The sequence below is a fragment of the Agelaius tricolor genome, unplaced genomic scaffold (genome assembly GCF_023055355.1).
Source record: "Agelaius tricolor isolate 1412-34295 unplaced genomic scaffold, bAgeTri1.0.p SCAF_5, whole genome shotgun sequence".
NCBI lineage: Eukaryota > Metazoa > Chordata > Aves > Passeriformes > Icteridae > Agelaius > Agelaius tricolor.
In genome coordinates, this window is record NW_027269265.1 from 39282034 (window position 1) to 39303347 (window position 21314).

The 21314-nt window shown below is 40.4% G+C and overlaps 1 protein-coding gene across 1 annotated transcript in view; it reads left to right on the forward strand.

The window, feature by feature from the left end:
• Window positions 1–628: 628 nt before the first annotated feature.
• The window catches only part of CSTPP1 (centriolar satellite-associated tubulin polyglutamylase complex regulator 1), an 80549-nt gene continuing 59863 nt past the window's right edge, over window positions 629–21314 (forward strand). Inside the window, exons 1-2 of the mRNA XM_071427488.1 lie at window positions 629–913; window positions 10477–10579. Coding sequence (XP_071283589.1) covers window positions 868–913; window positions 10477–10579 — 149 coding nt within the window. The 5' untranslated portion in view covers window positions 629–867. The remainder of the gene's footprint in view (window positions 914–10476; window positions 10580–21314) is intronic.

The window sequence follows — 21314 nt, forward strand, 5'->3', positions numbered from 1 at the left end:
AACAGAAAAGAGCCCTGCGACTCAGGACTTTTCTGCTCATTTCTACTTGAATCTACAGAAGGGACAATTCCTGAGGCTCCCTATACCTACCTCTCCTGAGCACAAAGGATGCAGAAATTCCAGCTCTGGGATAGTATGGACAGTAGGACACAACTCTGAAGGATCTCCTTAGTCACACTTTCAGTCGTTGCTCTCTGGAACAAAGCTGCTACACATTGACTTCATTAACCCAGGGAAGTGGTCAGAGCAGCAAGGCTGGCAGAGCTCAAGAAGCATCTGAACAATGCTCTCAGGCTCACGGTGTGGTTTTTGGGGTGTCCTGCACAGGGCCAGGAGCTGGACTCGATGATTCTGATGAGTCCCTTCCAACTCAGCATATTGTATGATTTTAACTTATTACAATTCACCTTCAAATCAAGATCTTTCCCTCACAGCTGTAGTCCTAAATAACCCCTAGCAGTAGAATATACCTTAAGTTAGACAACTTGAATCTAATCAGGATGACTTTACACGTGCCTCTCCTCTCGCTATTTCAGCTCTTCGGGACATCCTGCTCACTGGCCCTCCCCTCTCTGAGGCGTCCCTCGGCCCGGGAGCAGCCGCCTGGGGCATCGCCCAGCGCGGCCCCCGCGCAGCCCCCGCTCCGGGCGCTGTCAGCAGGCTCCAGGCACTGTCCCTTCTCCCGGGCTCTGTCCCAGCCTTGCCCCAGCCCCTGAGGGCACGGGCGATGGGGCTGCCGGACGGCTGTGGGCGCGGAACTGTGGCGGCGAGGGGCGTGTTCCCAGCCGGGGCGAGCGGCCGAGCAGCGCCGGGAGCGTCGGGCGCCTTGGAAACGGGCGGAAGCTGGGAAGGAGCGGCAGGAGGAGGATGCTGAGCCCCGAGCGGCTCTCGCTGCCCGGGCCCGAGTATCTGGGTGAGGAGCGGCGCGGCGGGGCGGGGAGGCTTCCTGAGGGTTCTCTCCCCCTGGTGTGCTGGTGGGCCGGGATCCGGCATGGGGAGGGCTCGGCGGGGCCGGGGTGGCTGCGCCCGGCCCGTCCTTTCCGGGGAGTGCGGCGAGCGGCCCCAGGCTGGGCCGGGCTGAGGGGGCTCGCAGTGGCTCCGTGTCCGCCCTGGCTGGAGAGCGGGCAGCACCGGACCGTGACAGAGCGGGTTGTGGGCGCTGAGCTGGGAGGGCACAGGAGCATCCCTCATCCCTCCGGTGCCCGGAGGTGCGGTCTCCGCGAGCGGCCGGCGGGAGCTGAGCTGCCGTCTCCTTCCTCCACTGTCCGCTTTGGCGATGAGAATGAATAGCGAGCGGCGTTCCAGCCTTTCTGTGATAGACTTCACCCATTACCAACCTGTTTTGCTCACAGATCTAGGTGAGCATCCTTATTTTGTGCTCGTTTCCCAACAATGGGAAGGAGTGCTGCTCTTTTGTTCTGAAATAAGGTAGCATCGATACTGTTTCCTACATAAAATGAAAATCTTTTAACCTGTGAAGCGGCTACTCCTTTGAAGACTACATCCTTTTTAAACTGCCCGTAACGGCTTGATGTTCCAGGAAACTAAGAAGCAAAGTGGTTTGATGTTAAGGTGTCAAATAAAAATAATTAGGATGGAATAAAGTCAATATGACTTCATTTAATTGCTGAGGAGGAGATGAATTACGAGTAATAAGCATTTGGATTGTGTTCAAGAGAGTGTTTGTGGAGTGAAACTCTTCAGCCATTACTTTCTAGGCCCAAGAGATTGTTTGGTAATAACTCTTATCAAGGTATACATAATTTTCTGTGGTTTTCTTGTACAAAGGAAGGTCAGGAATGGATTGGATTGCTTTGTGCTGCTTGTTCCATCATGATTTTGCCATTTCTGTAAGTCAAAATGGAACAAGAGTGCAGAAACACTGCTGTAAATGGAAAACCTGTCTTGCACGGGGTACTAGACTAAAAGACTTTTGTTTAACCATTTAAGCAAAGGAGTGATCTAAGTCATCTTAGAGTAGAATCTCACTGTGCTGTGGCTGCTAGGCTGCTGTTAGGGTGCTTTGTGCATACCTGCATAACTACAATGCTTTTCTGTGTCAAGGAAATTCAAGGCAGAAATAGGTTTGTTTACTGCTCTATTCAGGGTGACTCTCATGGGACTCACCTTGCTGAAGTTGTTATTGCTGATTTCAGTTGTGGAGCTTTAGGTGTTTGAGAACAGCATCACAGTGCCATGTAGACACACTGGACACACACCACTTCACTATTTTTAACCTACATGCTAATAGTTAATAACTTTTCCAGAGTGGCTCTAGGTTGAAACCTGTAAAATTTATTTTTCTTAATGAGCCAACGTGGTTTCAGGTTCTTGTAATTGTTTTTAATGAAATAGGCCCTTTTAATTGTGTGAAACTTGTCAGTAAGGATTGAATCACTCAAAACAATCTAGGAAGCAGACTAAAAATACTTAAAGTGTGAAAATAAACCAGTTTTCTCTTGCACATCTGAAGGTAAGATATGAGATGTACAAGAGAGATTTCTTATATGTACAAGATTGTTAGGTGCAAGCAGCTTTACTAGTCACTTAAGTGAGCCTCCTTTCATATCTGTTCCACATGCTGATTTGGAATTCCCTTTTCATTTTGTACAACTTTCTAAATTATTCTGACATTGGGATCAGAAAAAGACATGTGACCATATTAGGGTGAGGAATAACTTGTATAAGAGTTTGTTCTGTTCATTACTTAGTGTACCTTGGGTTTAGATTGCAGTTTCTGTTGTCTATTAGAGGAGGAAGCATATTCTTATTAGCTAAAAATGTTATGAAAACCAGTTTTTCTGCCTTCATGAGACTTTGTAACTTGCCAAACTGCTCACAGATCCTAAGGAGTTTAGTCTGTATTAGCAGTAGGAAAATGGTTAAAAACCAAACCAAAACAATCCCCAACTCCCTCTCTTCCCACCCCAAACAAACACACCTCCCCATATGTTTTTCTAAGTTGCATTTCTGTTTCCTACATTGGCATCCTGAAATCACCATTATTTGGATTGTTCTATTGTGCGCCTCAAGGTCTTGTTAATACAGTTGTCTGAAATGGGGCTGTAAGGAGCTGTGATAAATTTCACTGTCTGTGATTTCATTCTGGAGTTGCGTTGCCTTAGCTTGCCACTTAAGGTATTCTCTGACTCTCAGAGACCAGATGACCCTGCCATTTCTGAGCTGGAATGGGCAACTCACCCAAACCCTTCTTCCCCTCTTCTCTTTCTCATTATCAAAACCAGGCCATCACATAAATTGAGCAGCCAGAATAACATAATGTGCTACTTGCTGTTTTATTTCCTGCTCTATTTGAGATAATTCTTCTACAACCAGCTAGAACGCTAAGAGGGAAATAAAAGTAGTTCTGAGTTAAAACAGAAATGAACAGGGAGAGAATTAAGTATTCACTTAAGATGAAAAATAATTGCAAAGCTTTGTTATGCCAAAATTCCTGGAATATGAAAATCTGGGCAACATGTGTCATGCCACAATGAGACAGTAAGTAGAAGAAAAGAGATGACCATTACTTAGGGAATAGGACTGGAGATGAGGTCTGCAGAACTGGCAGAAAGGCTACAGTGAAGATGATGTTGTTACAAGCAGGACATTATAAACAGTAGTTTCACTGAATAAACAGCATTTATTGTTTGGGTATAGTGATGATAATGTGTTTCTCATTTGATGGATGAGACTGAACCTACAGTAGGCAAAATGAGGCATATTTGAGACATTTTTCATGGTTCCTCATTATGGTTTAATAACTGGTGATTGCTCAGTTATTTATAGCAGGCAGCAGAGCACTTAGGGTATTGTTCTGCTCATGCAGCTGTCTCTGAAGCTTCATATTGTATTACCTCCCTGCTCCCATTTCCTGTTATGGAGAAAAAGCTGCAGAGTACTGCAAACTTCTATTTTCTATGTATTCTCTTGCCTTCCACTACCCAGCTTCAGGATGTTGTTTCTTGTCCTTCTTTGCCAATATAAGGCATGTAAGAATGCAAATACTCTGCTAGGAAATTGCCTTATCAGTAAAGCATGGGCCTATCAAGTGCCAGAACACACAGTTGTGTTTCCTCATCTCTCTCATAAAAGGTCTTGGGTTTAATGATTAGAAAGAGTATACATTCTTTTACAAAACTGAGTAGCTCCCAAGAGAGAACTTCAGTTGTGTGGAAACTTTGCTGAAGCCTAAGGCTTACTCTTCTTCTGAACAGCCTTAAGAAATAATGATCTGGAAAGTGCAAGTACAATAATTCCCTTTAACAGCATAATCGACGCATAGGCTACATTGTTATCCAGACATCTCAGCTGACACTGGTTCTCCTCTTAGTACAGATATTTGTTGAACTTCTGTGGAGCACTGTGACTTAAAGATCTCATGGTCTAGAAAAAGAGAACGCCTATTTAAAAATATTATTTCTTGCTCTGTTGTACAGGTAGGACAACTATAATGTAGATTGAATATAATGTGTAAGAGTTTGTGTATAGAAATGTTAGTTAAATCTTCAAGATTTAAAGATTCAGTGTTAGTTGAATCTTCCTAGACTCAGTCTAATACTTTGTCCAAAAGATGGAGATTTCACCACCATACTGGTGTTGCACCACAGGATTTCCACCTTAACTTGAAAGGTGCAGGTGAAATCTGATCCTGAATTAGGTAGAGTTCCAGAACCGGAGAGTACAGTCCTTTGCATATGTCCCTCTGAGCATGAATAGGTAGGGAACCATTAGGCTACTTAATGCCTTATAACAAACTGAAATGACAATTTCTTCCACAATTAATAATTTTAGATTTAAACAGAAACCTCCAAAAAACCCCAACCAAACAAAAAAAAGACAAGTTTGCTCAACGATTTGCTTTGGTGGGGGCGTGGTTTCTAGCAGCTGTATGACACCTTGCCGGAAGCAGTCTGCTGGAAGGACTTGCACAGTTAAGTTAGTCTGTGTGCAGTATTATGCTCATTGTTAGAACCAAATTCTCAGCTATGGTCAAGAATAAATTATAAATGGAAATGTTTCTTAAATTTTTTGTTGAAAGTGGTTTTGAAAATTGGGACATATGAAATGTGCTGTAGTTATGGTGTGTGACCTCTTGCCATGTGCTCCTGAGTAAGAGCAAGTCTCATGTTGGGTGATACCTCTGGTATGACAAGGTCTACTTGTACTTAAATGTTCCATCCTTCAAAAAACATTTTGCTTTTGGGGGTAAATAGGAAATTACACTGTGAAGCTATGCAAAGCTGGAAGGAACTATGACAGTGCAGAGATGTAGCATTTAGGTTAATTGTTTTGTTCACTCACTTCTCTTTCCCAGGCCATTTCTTAGCAATATCTGAAGAGATTTAGTCCTTAATGATATCTGAAAAGATTATAATGAGCATCCTGAAAAACCATTGATGCTGGAAAAATTTCCAGAGTTGATGTGATTTTGTTGTTGCAGTTTATATCCTTACTATTTCTCTCTTGCATCATTATTGTTTTGGTTTATATTTGCATGAAATTGATTTTATGTTACTATGGGTATATCTTTCCAATGTGTCTAATAAGGTAGTCCTTAGTTAAGCTACAGTTTAGAACAAATACTGAAAGAGTATTTAGCTATTACCTTATGCTCTCAGAGTATATGTTCTCAGAGATTAAAAATGCCAGAAATATTCCAGGTCCATTAAAGCTTGTTATGCTCTCAAGCTTCCGATAACTGAAATTAATCATAACGTTAATTGCATCAAGCAGTGTGTATTTTCAGCACTTCAGCTGAGGAGGAGGCAAATAAGTAAGAAAAGGTGGTCTTATCCAGGAATTCCCACTCCTGATTTTTGAGCATATTCAGTTATGCCAGGAATGACCCCAACTTAAAAAAAAAAACCAAAAAAAAAACCCAAAAAAACCCTTGTGTGCATACAGAACAAATTGCTTTGATAGACAGCTCCTGTTTCAGAAGAAGTCATGTCTCCTGGAGAGTTATCCACTTGGATAATAAAACCATTGCATATACACAGTATCATGACTTAAAGGTGACATCTATTTCCTTCCTTCTTCCTGAATTTCTGGCTCTGAGAATTTCAGTGCATATATTCAGTTTTGTACAGTGATATTATTTGCATTAAATTTTCCTTCAAGACTTTTCAAGTACAAATGCTTGTTCTTACAACATGTGTAATTAAACCTACAAAGTAGTGGATTGTTTGTTCTTATCAGAAGACTGAAACAAGTAATTTGGTAGCTTATAAAAAGACTATTTTTACTATTTTAAATACATGTGCAAAATTATTTTGTGTGGTTATGGCTAAATGGAATTAGTTATGATTGTCTAATGTGCTGTAGAGAAATCCATGGAGATTGTGTGGATGTAATCCCCATTATGCCTTGTACTTTTATGACTTGGTCTGGCCATGCTTGAATTGAACAGCCACTGCTCAGCCCTGAATTTGGTTCTGAGCCAAAAGTGCATTTATTCCAAAAATTCGTTTTAAACATTGGGCATGTGTGTGATGGGGGGGTGTGACCATGTGAGTATCACAGGCTGTTCTCTTAAGTGCTGCAGGGGGCAGCTTTGGAGGAGCTGTACGTGCTGCTACTGATTGGACTGAGGCTCCAAGTATAACATCACTGCTCGTGGCTTAGTGATAAGAATTAAGATATTCTGTGCAAAGGTACTTACTTAGTATCAGGTTATGGGCTGCCTGAAAAATCCTCTGTGAACTTACTCTGTCAGATTCCTTTGTGAAACCCAACTGTTAGTTTTTAAACCTGACAGCAAAGAGTGGTACCTACCAAATAAGTGTGGCAGGCACACTGGTTTCCTGTTTGGGGTACTTGCTTGGGATTTCAGAGTTGAGAATTTTTGTTATATTTACAGAATATGGGTTGCATTGGAAAGTTCTGTATGAATAGGCAACTTCTGTTACAATAAGCCTGAAACAAACAAATGCTGAGGATGTCCTGCTGTAACACCTCCTGTGTGGAAACTGCAGTATACTGGAGTTCTGTCAGGAAGAAAATTAGTAGAGACAGAAAGCTGTAAAAGCACAGTGAGTATTTGGGCTTTACATTCTGATTTGGACTTGCTGCCTTGTTATTGCAAAGAGGGCCTCAAAATATGAGCAACCAGTACATCATTATGCCTGAATTTTCAAAATCTATTAAATGTATGAATCATCTCATTTATTTTGCCTAGAACTCCACAGATTTTTGACTATACTTGCATAAACGGTTAATGTTCGGTATGGTTCCAGTGTTTGTTATGGAAAGTACCATTTGTATAAATTAAGGAACTACTCTTTTGCTATAACCAGACTCCTGGCACTTTATTTTGCCTCTCTGGCCTGCTAAAACCTGTCTGCAAATTACATTTTGTTCTGCGACTTTCCTGTATAGCATAGCATTGGTTGGGTTATAAAACATATTACTTGCATCGTTCCATGGAACTGGGCAGTCAGTGAACAGGAAGCCAGAGCTGGAATTTGGTTTGGCAGTGTGAACTGTGCTACCTGGAGAGAGCACAACAGCCAAAGGGACAAAGAGGGAGACTTCTCAAGGAGATTTAAAGTGCTATTTTCTTTTAATTTCTCTGCTCATAGTTTTCTTCTCTTCCCCACACCTCTACCCACTCTTCTGGGAAATAGGTATAGAGGCTCTTTGCCAGGATCCTTAGGCTATGCAACAAAAAACCTAAGAGAAATACCCTTTTACAAGCAATTGTATTCGATAATGACCTATATATTTTTGTGTACATTTTGAAAGGTCTAAAATTCTATGTTGAAAGTTAATTTATTCTCCAGGAGCAGATTCAAAGGTATTTATTATAGAGGTCAGCTACATTGTGCTGTGTAGCACTGTGGGACCATGCCTGTCTATTCCCAAAGGCTTTTAGGGGAGGTTTATGACTCTAAGGAGAAATATGGTTCATTGATAGGGACTATTCTATGAAAGGAGTGTGTACTTCCCCACAAAGTGTTGAGAATGGTTTTGCAGTTGAGCTGAAGTTTATTACGGGCTGAGATGAGTGGAAGTCTGTCTGCTAGTACCATTTCCTGGCATAATCTGGTACATGTGACACCTCAAGAGGTGCCTTGGGAGACAATTGCTGAGTGTGAGATGGACTGCTTCAGGAGGAGGGAGGAAGGATGGGCTGAAGTAAAGTTACCCAGTTGTTGCTATCTTGAGCCTATGACTGAGCTGCACGGACTCATTCTTCCCTCAGGGGACACAGGTGCGCAGAGCTATTTTTCTTTAATCACTCACATAAATTAAATTTATTCCTTTGCATTAAAATAATTAAATAAAGCTACGCCCTGTATCTTTTAGTGCCAGATAATATCTTTAAACCTTTGGCTCACCATTTTGCTATCAGCTGCAAGGTATTTTCCAGGGTGTGCTTAACCAATTTTACTATTGTCCTGAAAAGTGTTCTAGGCAGAGAATCCCCTGATAGCAATCAATATTCACACATACTTTTAATCACTGTATCCACTGGGAATAATCATTTCCGGGCTTCTCTTGAAGTCCACCCCACACTAAGATGAAAGGGCCTTCCATGCTGTGTATCAAGTGGCACAGGCTTGATGCTTACCAGGATATTAAACACAAATTAAAATGGTTTAGAGAATATTGATGTGGGTCTGAGGTTGGCCAGTTGCTGCTGAGGGGGTGATTCTGCCAAGTCTGGAGCAGATTGGCAAGAAGCAAGAACAGCCCTTGCCTTTCCTATATTCCCTAAGGGTTTTCTCCTGCTCTTTTAGGACACGACACTACTTGCAAAGGTACAGTAGGATACGTGTTTAGGATGGAGGTGTGTGGTTTGGGAACAGGGTTTGTGTGCTTTCCAGGTTAGGAATGATTTTCCTGGGTTCGTTGTAACTTGTCTTCTGATTGTTGAACTTGTAGATTTGGAAAGTCTACTGCTTGCTGGCTGGCACATCACCTCAGACTCGGCTCTTTGTTGCTCTAGCTTGGTTTCTAGCCAAAAACATCAAAGGGGCTCAGTGGTAAATCTGTGCTGCTTCCTCCCTGGCAAATGCTTGTTTTGTACAGTCTGCCCCCTGTAGAAGCAGCAAAACAGTTTGTGTTGCACCAAACTGTCTTTACTCAGGAGTCTTATGAGTGTCATTCTGTGATGAGGTATTGGCAGATCCACCATTTCTGAAATTCTCCTGTTTGGCCTAGGCAGTTATTTGAGACTGGCTGTTGAGCAATATAACTCTCTCTTGGCATTCAGACCTGTTCCCCACCTGCCACATTCACTGATGCTTGTTTGGAAACAGATGTACTTTTATTTGCACCTTCAGGAGGAAAACTTTACAAAACAACCTTAAAGCTACTTGGCTTTGGTATAGAGGGGAGAGTAAAGAATACCTAAAGCTCTGCAACAGCCCCATCAAAACAGCATTGACAATCTGTGTAGGAAAGATGGCCCAGAACAGAGATCAGGAACTCCTCTGGAGTAAGCGTTTTCCAGTGAAACTGCCTCACAACTCCTTATCTTCCTTCAATACCAAAATCTCAGGGGATTCTAAAAAAGGGTCAGTGCTGTTAATGACTAACTCTGTGTAGCCAGGAAGGAAAGCAGGATTTAGGTGATGAATTTTGCTATCTATTTCTGGGAGAAAGAAACCTCCACTCTCTAATTGAGGAAGCAGATGCTTGACGTCTTGTGTAAGGCACACAGCTGGGCTTGTCTGGCTCTGGGAAGGCCCCTTATATTCTAACTTCTGTCTCTTACTGTTATAAAATTGACTCAAAACGAGTAATTTCCAATCAAAGAATTTATTAATTATTGAAGCAGCTATACTACGTAAGCAAAGGCTCAGCGCTGGGCGACAGGGGAGTCTCCGCTCCACCTACTGCCGCGCCAACTAGTTTCTGATTCAGTCCTTTTATCCTCTCCATCCTTCAGGAGTCCATGTTATCTAGGAGTTCTCTGTGCCTGTGCTGGTTGTTGCTAGAGGGTCATCCTTCTGTCTCCTGGTGGTCGGTGATAAAAGGCTGCGGAGTCCTCCTCAGCTGCGTCTTCTTCACCCTATGTCTTTATTTGGTGACTTCTCCGTGGATAATTACCAAAATCTTATGATTAACGCAATATGTGCCCTATCAGGCTTAAGCAAGCAAATGTCCTGCCTTGCAGACTGTTTATCTGCCCCTGCCCCTTCCCCACCTTTTCCCTGGTCGTTATCTCTGTGAGTTATCTGCTTGTACCATTTGTCAGCGGGAAAGGTTTCCCTGCTGGGTGTTAATCTGCCCCTACCCTTTCCCCAGCCTTTCCCTGGTCGTTATTTCTGTGAGTTATCTGTTTGTACCATTTGCTGGGTGGGACTATGTGTGGGCTCCTGCAACCCCTTCCCTGGTATCCTTGTAGCTCATATCTCATGAAGTAGTACAGAAATAGTCAGCAGACAACTCTCGTAACACACTGGTCTCTTTTTCGTGACGAACAAAATGTAATCCCTCATCTCACTTACTGTTTTTTATTTGCAGCTCAGCGACATGTCCTCACATACATGGAGGATGCAGTGAGTCAGCTGCTGGAGAACAGAGAAGATATTAGTCAGTATGGCATTGCCAGGTTCTTCACTGAATAGTAAGTACATCAGGATGCTGCCAATAGGGCCAGCCTGAGGAGGGCTTTTGGAAACAGACAGAATACATGGAGAATGGAACTGGACATTTGCTGGTTATGTTGTGAATGCTGGATTTTGCTGGGTTAGTCAAGGGCTGCCTGAGTGTGTTTTGGAACTGTAGTGAGTTTTGTACAGTTCAGTACCTCTTCTATTACAAACATTAGTGTAAAGCAGTCACTCTGGGAAACAGTGATTTTAAAAACATGGAAAACCAAATTTTGCTTCTCTTGGTCAGGACTGTTAGTATCAAACTGCTTGAGAAATACTGAAGTAAACTGTTTCACAGACTGCTGCTGGTTTCAGCAGCACTCATTCTTCCTTTTCTTGAGTATGAATTTGAATTGTTTGTGTCCTTGTGGGATTGTTGTTCTGTTAAATGCTTTAATAGGATGTCTCTTCTTCCCTTAAAACCTGGGTAAGTCCTTAAGTACTGGACATGACCACTGTCTCTTCTTACTAATTTGCAAGAAAATTATTGAGGGAAAAACTATATGCTTTCTGTCCAGAGAAAGTAATACTGACATTAGTCAGCTGAGCAAATAGTTGGAAACAAGAGTTTAAGAAAGATAAAGAGCAGGATTACAATGACTCCACCCAGCAACAGGATTTCTTCACCGGAGTTGAAGGCAAGGTGGCTTTGAAATAACCTGCTGAAATTGTCATTGAGGCATCTCTGCAGATTAGCTTGCATCTAATTTCAAATTGACTCTTCTGTGTCCTTTCTAAACTTCTGATCATATATATACTTCAAAAATTAAATGGTGAGCAAGAGGTTGTTCACACAGTGAAACTGTTCAAAATGCTCTGTAGTATTTCTTCATCTTGATGTGATAACTATTTTCTTTTCATTTCCTGTTCCTCTTCTACCTTTAAAAGAATAAGTAGCAGTTCAAAACCATTATAATGAACGAAGCCATCACCATAGAGCAAAACCCTCAGACTGACTTAGGTGCTGGAGATCTTGTTTTTCCCATTTATTTTCAGAGATACAATTTTTCCAATGTTTTCTTGTTCACAGTGAGCATCTTGTGGAGTTTCTGATTTCATTAAAGGATTATAGGACTATATATTATATATATATATATATATATATATTTTATATATTATGTATTATATATTATAATATTATTTATTATATATCTAGGAATATAGGATTATATATTTTCTGTAGGAAAAGGATTCTTTTTCATTCATTCTGTAATACAGAACTAGTAGTTCTTCTTTTTTCTTTTTTCTTTTCTAAAATATCTGGAATTTAGCAGATGAAACTGTGTCCCCATACCAAAGCACAAACAATCTTAGTAATTTTGAGAGCTGTGAAGATTTGAAATGTGGGACTCTTCATTTAAAGTGGAGAATAAATGATAGCCAACATGGGTGTAGAATGTGAAGTTTCATATTATGAAAATATTATATGTTCTGGCTCCCAGGGCTTAGTGGTGAACCCTCACTGCCCAGAAGATTTCTGTTCATCCACTCAATGTTTGTTCCTGCTGTGCTTTGAAGGCCACACTTCTTTCCCAAGCAAATAAATTTGATCTTCAGTCTCAGCATCTTCAAGCTCAAAGATAACTTGTGAGATTCCAGAAGGTTTGTGGGCATTGTCCCACTGTTTTCCATAATCCATGTTTTTCTGAAGGAGAGGATTGGAATGGAGATATTTTGAAGTATGCTGCAGATTTGAGATGAAGGGACTTGGTATTAGGATGTCCAGTTTTTAAAATTTCTTTTCCCTATTTATGCTGACTTAAAATTAGAGACCAAGCCCAGGTTTAGAAAGCTAGTGGGCAGTTTGGCAGGCCCAAACCAGTAATTTTTTTTAAAAGTCTTTATGGTGTAAAAGAACGACTTCTGTAACTTTTCAGAAATTAAATTAATCTGTCAAGGACGGGTATTAGATATTTTCCAAACTCCTTTCAGAGGGCATACTTCTCAATGTAGTGGTGTTCCATGGACCTCTCTGCTGGATTCACTGCTGAAGAGCAACCTGATGGCATTTCCATCATGCATTGCAATGCCCCTCTTTATCATGTCAGTTCAAGTCTTTGAGCCAGTTACAGCAACTTGGGTTTTTTTGGTAATTAAGAAAACTTTGTTGGGACTTAGCATACCTGAGTGAAATTTCAGAATTGAAAATTATACAGTCATTTAGTTCTGTATGGATCAAGCAGTAAGTGTTTTGCTGGCAATGAGTATTTCAGTTTTTCTAAGAAACAGAATTGGGTATGTATTTCACTGCTCTCCACCATCTAGCACTGTGATTGCTGATTGCAGAGGACTAACCTTGATCTCTACAGTTTTCCTACCAGAATAGTCTTCAAGGATAGTTTTTTCTCCCACTTTATTCCAGTGTTCATTTGTCCCAATCATGTGGACATCTGCTTTCAATCTTGGGAGTACCTTGAGGCTTCCCTCATCTGGCTCACTCCTGACCCTTACAGGAACAGGGATCAATCACCCCTCTGCCAATTAATCCACATCTTTTAGTTAAACAAGTAAAATTATGCCTCTTTTAGGACTAATCTTGACTTTATAGATATGCTGAAATGCTACTGGTATTTGTTCATTACAAGCTTGAGAAATCTCAGCTCTGCTCTTGAATCTTCGTGAAATGCAGACTCTTGAAAACCCTCTGTGTAATTACACACTAATGCTGCTTTGCTTCTTCCAGCCTGATGTCTGTGCCAACATATCTTAAAGGAACATGCTCCCCCTATACATTATTTATTATCCTGTTTTCTTGATCTTTTCTATACTGAAGAAGACCAGGGCCCTCATTCTAATGCATTTGATCATGCAGAGGGAATGTGCATAGCATCCCACTTTATATTTTCTGGGCTCTTAAAAGAGTCTGTGTCTTTTTTTCATTTCAGCTTAAAGAACCAGCAAGAAAAAAAAATAGATGAAGAGACTTCCTACTAGTACATTTTACTTTTTTTGTAGGCTAACCCTTTGCTTGAAACTTTCTCTTCCAGCATGCAGGTAGGTGTGATGCTCTGTTCAAGACTCTTTGGAAAGCTCAGAAATAATAACCAGTTGTAACTTATCTTGGTTAGGAAACTGGTTTTCCATAACTTTGTTTGTTTGATAAATCAAACACAAGTGAACTGGAGACAAGAGAATGGACCTTTTTTTTTTTTTTTTTTTTGAGTCTATATATTCTTGTCACAAAAATGCTTCTCCTTTTCTCTTGTTTCTGGTGAAATATGTCCTGACCACCTGCTAGCTGGAGCGTGACTGAGAAAAAACTCTTGCTTTTAGCTTGTAGATGTAGCACTGCTTCCACTGGACTCTGCAAACTGATGGCTGAGATCCCCTTTTCCTCTAAAGAGCATTTCTGCTGGCTCTAATTTGAACGCCCCTGCTGGATCTTATGTGACAGTTTACAGTATCTGTGGTGTGTGTGACAAGGCTGAGGGTCATATACAGCTTTTAGATCTGTTGTGTGCCTGGCAATTCAAAATACCAGCTCAGCACTGTGTAGAGCCTTGTTTTACAGGAAGGAACATTTGCTACATTTGCTTTGTTCCTAGTAACAAGACCGACAGTGCTATATAGTTTGGGATCCTTGGGAAGGAAGATGTTATCATGGTGAGAAGTATCAACTTCTAGCAATGAAAGTACCTCATTTTCTCTTGCTGTCTGGATTGGCTGGAATGATTTGTTCAACTCTTTCCTTAGGGACAAATGTGATACTGCTCCTTTGGCTTTCTCTGGCAATAGACAGAGGCTTTGGTATCAGACAAACTTTTGGCTTGTTCAGTCCTTTATTGCTGTACAACATAACAGAAATAAATCTGTAGAGTAAACAATGTCCTTCTCTTTAAAAATGTCTCAATACCCTTGGGGGAGGAGGGCAGGGGGGAAGGGCCAGGAACAAGACAGATGGGATGCCCATGAGAACTAAGCCACTCACTGAAGGCAACCTTAATTGGCAACTGGAAATAAGCTGAATTATCTGATTATGAAAAGGAGAGATTCTTAGAGCTAGCTTAGAGCCATCAATTTTCTTTTTTCTTTGCATCTGTGTATGTAGGCCTTATCACCATCATCATCTTGCTGTCATCTGCTCTGCATCTTTCCCCTTTTCAGAGTAACTTGTTTTGTCTTGTTTGCAAGGATAGTGTAAGCTCTTCAAGACAGAAGTGATATTGTACTGCATGTACTTTACAGCACCTAGCATTGTAGAATGTCGACTCTGTACAATTACAGTACAAACAGCAAAAACAGTAGTGAGAAGGTCCTTAGGGCTTTGACAAGTTGCGCCAGATTCCCTTTCTGAGAGATGAAGCCATTCATTTGAATTTCTCAGTACAACTGTTTGGGGGAGGGGCACTGGTTGTTGGGGTTTTTTAGAGTTAGTTCTTTGTGTTTTGGGCAAATCAGTAGTATTTGTGAGATATTAATACTTTTAGGATATTACCTAAAATATTGATATTCTCTCTGATATAATCTTCTGAGCAATTGCAAAAAAACCCTCAACATTTCGTGTATTCTTCAAATACTGTCCTGATTCCTGCATGTCTTCCGCTATGGAGAGAAAAAGATAAAATGATGCCATTCAATGCAAGACTGCACGGAGCCATGTGATCAGTATCAAGCTGCTGCTGTCAATGACCTAGCTGTGCTGCACCCCTTTGGGCTGAAAATCTCAGCTGGGATAATGTGCTTGATGGTTCCTGACAGGCTTTTACTTGGGATTCCTTGACCCCTAGGGCACTGCGTACGACTGCTGTCTGCCTCTCCTTTGCTCTTCAGTTATCAGGGAAAAGAGAGTGAATATATGAACTCAGACACAGCACTTGTGCCAGAAGCTCTGAGGAGGTTTTGCAGTTAATGTGTATAAGTTGCTGTGAAAGAAACATTTTGAAATTGTCTCTCCACAGACTACAATGGATTTGCAGGACTGAATTTGTTGATAAATCTTTCTGGGGAACCTACAGTAATTGCATATTTGTTCACTAAGAGTGTTGCTAATGGACACAACGCCTTTCTGTTAGTCCCTTTGTTGCCTTCCAGTCTCACCTCTGCAGAGAAGCGTTGTCAGAAGGGCAAACTCTCTTTCTTGGAATTGAATTTCTCCAGCCCACCTTAGAAATGGGATTTCAATACCTCCTGCCCACTGTGCATGGGGTATATGTTTTGTATGAGAGCTATGGAAGATCTGGGGGTTGTGGATAACTCTATATGACATTTAAATTATGTGAATTTTGTCTGGATCCTGTGTATCTGTCACCCTGTGTTTTTATTATAGAATTCCTTTATGGGAGAAACAGCACTGGGATTTTGATATGACAGCCAGGATCTATGAACTCTTGATTTTCCCAGAGTTGTTTCTCTGTAACAAACATTGCAACAAGTCCTAACCTGACAAATATGCTGATTGGGATAACTGCTGTTGAGTAAACAGATGGAAAAAATGCATATATTAATCTCAATAACACAATTCCCACTGTAGTTTGTACATGTTGCCAATATATTAGAAAATGTAGTATTGTCTTACCTTATACTTGAGAATCTTACAGATGAGTGGATATTCAGATGTGTCCCTTGCAAAGAAGTACAAGGGGGATGAAAAGATAAAAAATCTTTTTGGTAAACAGGATTATCTTGGAACAATTGTAGCAAAGCAGTAGCAGAATTGAACTTAAAAGAAAGTATTTACCAGTGATGCTCTATGTGGTAATATACTCCACATAAGAAACTTCTTATACTGTTTGGTGACAAAAGAATCTGCAGGATTTGCCAAAACATATGAATGTTAATACTGGATATCAGCATCTTGTCAGCACAGGGTTCTTATCCATGATGTCTGCACTTATGTACTGACTTGACCTGCACTGTGCTCTTGCTCTTTGAAAAGAGGTAATCACAGTTTCCATATGCAGTGTGATCAGATTATGATGCTCCTAGTATAGACACACAGGAGTAGCAGTGCAGTCTTTGCCCACGTCTTTCCTATTCCTTCACATCATGGAAATTACATACTTACTTGTGGTCTTTTTCAGAATAGCTGCAGCAAGAGTTGGCTGACTACTTTATGGAGACCTTATGTAATTGGGTATATTTTATTTTTTCTTACAGCCTTGAAGGTTGAAATGCAACACATGTGCCATGAAATTGAGCTTCCTTTAGATTGAAGCCAACTGCATACAGGTGGTGTGGATAACTAATAAAACTGGAAAGAAATTTCCCAAAAGCCAGAGTCCAGGAATGTGTCAAATGGTACAAGCATCAAGACAATATATATCTGAGTTAACTTTGTGCCTTTTCTCTGTGCTAGAGTTGAATGTACTATCTTCTCTCTAGCTTTAGTTTTTAACTAGTAAAACTCTTGTTTATGCTACCAATTTTTTTATTGCTTTTCATCATAGTTACTGATATTACTAGTACAAATTTGGAGAAGGCTATGATCCCAGCTGGGAGCTAAGATCAGGCTTTCATGACTTGAAATGTATGAACTTATACAGGCTGAGGGATGGACAGATTGAGAGCAGCCCTAACAAGAAGGTCTTGGGGATACTGGTGGATGAAAGGCTGGACAGGAGCTGGCAATGTACATCACACATCAATGTGCATTCCTGGGATGTCACAGAGTCTTCTGTTTAGTTTTACTTTCTCCATCAGTCTGCTATTTTTTTAAAATTTTATATCTGTGATATTGGCTGGTTCCTGCCCTGTTCTTGCATTTCTTATCATGCATCTCTGTTGTGGTTTTGTTTCTATCCTTGCAAAAGTGAAAGGGCCCCCAGGTCAGAATTGGGGAGCTCTGGAAATCTTGTATTGTCCATCTTCCACTGAGAAAAGGTCTGTAGTAGAGTTTGCTGTGATGCAAGGTAGATATTCAATGCTGATATAACTGTTTGACCAGCAGCTTTCCCCATCATTCTGGAAAATTGCTCACTTGTGCTTGCTGAGTCACTGTTGGAATATATAGGAAAAGATGAGAAACATAAATAGTGATATATCCACCACAGATGTAGTGGGACTACTTACAGTCTTTTGCATACAATCTGCAATGTGTATATAAAGCAGTAATCTCACCTCATGCTTGGTCACATGCTTAAAAGATTGGATTTCCTGCAGTTTCTCAAAGTTTTTTGAAGGAAACTGTTTTAGTAATATGAAATTGGGAACTGGAATTCAGTAGAAATGCACTCAAGAATAGCAGCTTTGGAAAAACATAGCAGCATAGAAAGTTTGGTACATGGTGTTTTTTCCCATATTGTATGTGGGGGTTTAAAAATTATTCTTAAGAATGAAAGGCATAGTTTTATGATTTTCTGTTAGTAATATTTTCTTTTTAACATTCTATTTCCTCCAATAAAGCTTTTGATGTTTTCAGCTGTAAGAGTACCGCTGTTGGATACATGGGAACTTCATGAATAGCAGTACCTCTCTCTGTGGTACTAACTCACATGGTTTAGTTCTTGTTTTAATGAAGCACTTTGGCATGGGTCTAGGCTACTTCATGTATATAGGAGATCAGTTTTAGAGTTCTTGGCTTACATCTGTCTAAACCTATAAGGCTTCCTATTAAATTGGAATCAAGTAGTGTAAGTTTAAGGAACACTTTTTTCTTCCCAGAAATACCTTTAAAGAAAGATTGATGAGAATTGAAGTTGGGGTTTGGTTTTCTGTTGTTGGTTTGGGGGTTTTTTCCAGTTTTGTGTTGTTGGAAGGACTTTTGTGTTTGTTCTTAGGCTGCAAAATGTTGAGGCATCACAGAAAACCTTGAGGTACATTTCTCATTGCTGTGCTAAGAGGATGTGTTCCCTAATATATGTGTTCCCTTGTGGACAAGACCAACAGATGGAAATTTTTTCCTAAATTAGGTATGCCAAACTGTAAAAATCAGCAAATGTTTGCAGCAATGGGATCTGATAAGATCCCATAATAGGATTCCTTATCCTTTACAGGATAAAATCCCTTAACTATGGCTGCATCTCCATTAATATTAAACACCAAAAGTCTTGTAAGCCTGAAAAATGCATTTTTGCAATGTGGTTTATCTTCCTTTTCTGTAAAAACAGCACAAAACAATAGCAAGAAAAGCAAAAAGTCTAGTTTCTTGAAATCTGCATGTCTTCAGAGAACCTGAGATTTTCTGTGCAGTGCTATGTTGAAACCATACAGATCCCAGAATACATTAGCTTTAGTGAGTTGCAATAACCATGTCCTGCAAATTTAATATTATTGTGTATCTTCAAGTGAATTAAACAAACTGTAGCTGCTCAACACTGTAGCCAAGAACTTGTAGTGAGCACAAAGTGGTTTAGCTAAGCAATCTCCAAATGCAGAGTTAGCATTAATGTCAAATGATGTAACTTCATCTATATTAGGGAATTTTGGCAAGGTTCATTTGTTGCCATGATGAAAATATTGGAAGCTGCTTAGTCTTTGATGTGCTATAGTTCTTGCCAAGGCAACTGAATTGGATGACAGAGTACCAGTTGTAAATTTCTTCCTCTGAAATTCTCCAGTCAAAGGAAGGCTGAAATGAGCAAATACGGAATCTGTTTGCATGGCACCAGTATCAAATCTCTTTGGAAAAGGTATTCAGTTATATTTCAGTATTTTGTGTGTCATCACAGCCATAACATGATTGGGCTGCTACCTTTTAAAATAACTAGAAGTCTAGTTTATTAAACATGGAACTGTCTTACAATAGGAGAATTCATGCAGAATGGAGCAAGCAGGCCCTTACTTTTATATATGCTTTGGCCTCAACTTTCTGCAAAGTCAATTTGCTTTTACATGGCATTTTACTTTGATCTCAAGAGTTCAAGATGGGTGCAGTTCCTCAATAATTTTCAAATCCATACTCCTCCTTTGGTGGACATTTATGCTTTGGTATCAAAATCCATCTCCAGCCGATGTCAATTCCATAGCTACTTTCTGAAGTGTTAGATAAGAGGAAATCAGAGTACTACCTTGTGTGGCTTGTGTTTTTAATAGTGTTTTTCATCTTTGTGCCATCCTGTCACCCTTGCCACAGGTTCACGGTATGGTTTCTGTGGCATCTTAAATCTAGTGAATGAATTCCACAACATGACAGGGAGGACAGAAATACTCATTGGTTAATAAAGGAAGCCAAAGAATAGAGATCATGGTTTATGATAATGAAGCTAACAGAGGACTTGCAGCTCCCATACCCTCAGAATATAGAGAGTTATAGAGCAGTTCAGAAGGAATTTTCTTCTTGCCCCAAAACATCAAGTTGAACTACTTTGAACAAGTACTTAATAGATTAGCTGGAGAGTTATCAGTTTTCCTTGTGTAGTTATAATTTTGGATCGGTTTATTATTTATGTATTTAGTTTAGGTTTGGGCAGAAAAAAACAGGTTTTTTTGAGGGAAGCTGGGTAGCAACTTGGAGTCTTCTCCATAAAAGCTAGTTATAATGGTGTTCATGCAGCTATTCCAGTGGTATGCAACTTACACAGTTTCCTACTGTAAAAAATAAATCTCTGTTTATACCAGCAAGACTTCTCCAGACTCCCTGTAACACCATGTAGTCTGAAATTGCACCTGATCAGACTGAAAGAGCTGGTCATGGGTGATTGATGCTTATCTGTGAAGGCTTCTTTACTTTTCCCTTAAGCACCTTGGAGGGCTTCTGCAGGGCTGTTTATGGTCTTTCATTATATGCCCTTTCCCGTCTTCCTGAATACTAGGCTTCCCAGCTCATAATTCTAAGAAGAAGCTTTATTTCACAGTAGAAAGGGGCCCCAATATGTGGCCTATTATATCCATATCAGCTTGCTTACCCTTTTCAAACAGCTATTGTGTTTTAATAGGGCCCTGCCTGGCAGGGGGAGTCCTTAATTCCTGCCATGTAAGAATGGTCAGCTTGAGTTACAGCAAACTGCAGGATGCTGCTCTGATCAAAAGGCCTCTGTTTTTAAAGATTCCCACGTCCCCACCCCTCCCCATTTGCCTTTTAATTTTTTTTTTTTTTTAAATCCTGGGCTACTAATTCAACACAGTACGGTCATTTTAGCTTGGGATTTGCAAGGCTTGAGGTGTTAAATTACTGACCTAGCATATGAAAAATTAAGGGAGAGGGACTCTAAAAAAGATAAAGGCTTTCTGGGTAATAACAAGCAAGCGCAGCAACTCCTTTAATCCTTTCCTTCTCCAGAATCTGTAAACTGGTCTCAGAGGGTTTGATTTGCTACAAAGCAACATAAGAAAGCTTTTTCACTGCCTACTCTGAGCTGTGTCACAGGTGCTGTGGTTCATTTCCTTCATCCCAGTACATGGGATAATCTTTGTACCACCTGCATTAAGTCTGCCATGAATACAGAGATTCCTAGCCTATATTAAGAAGTCTGAAAACACGTAATTAAAATTTGTCGCTCCTTTCCCTCTTTCCACACCCTTCAGCTGAAGTAATCTTGAGTGCATGAGACAGGAAGGATCTCAAAAGATCCAGTCTCTGTGTTTGCAGTCTTATATCACCCAATCTTGCCAAAAGTTTTTAATGTTAATGATTTCCTATCTGCCTAGTTGTTAAAAAACCTGATTATTTTCCCTTAAAGCCAGTCATCAGGAATAACTTACAGCATCTGTTTTGTCTTAACACATTTCCAAGGAAATGTCTAAAAAGCACTGCTAATTTCGTTAGAGGGAGATGATGGTTTCCTTGAGGTTGACCTCAGTGTCCCAAGTTCTAAGATGTGTGGAATTTAA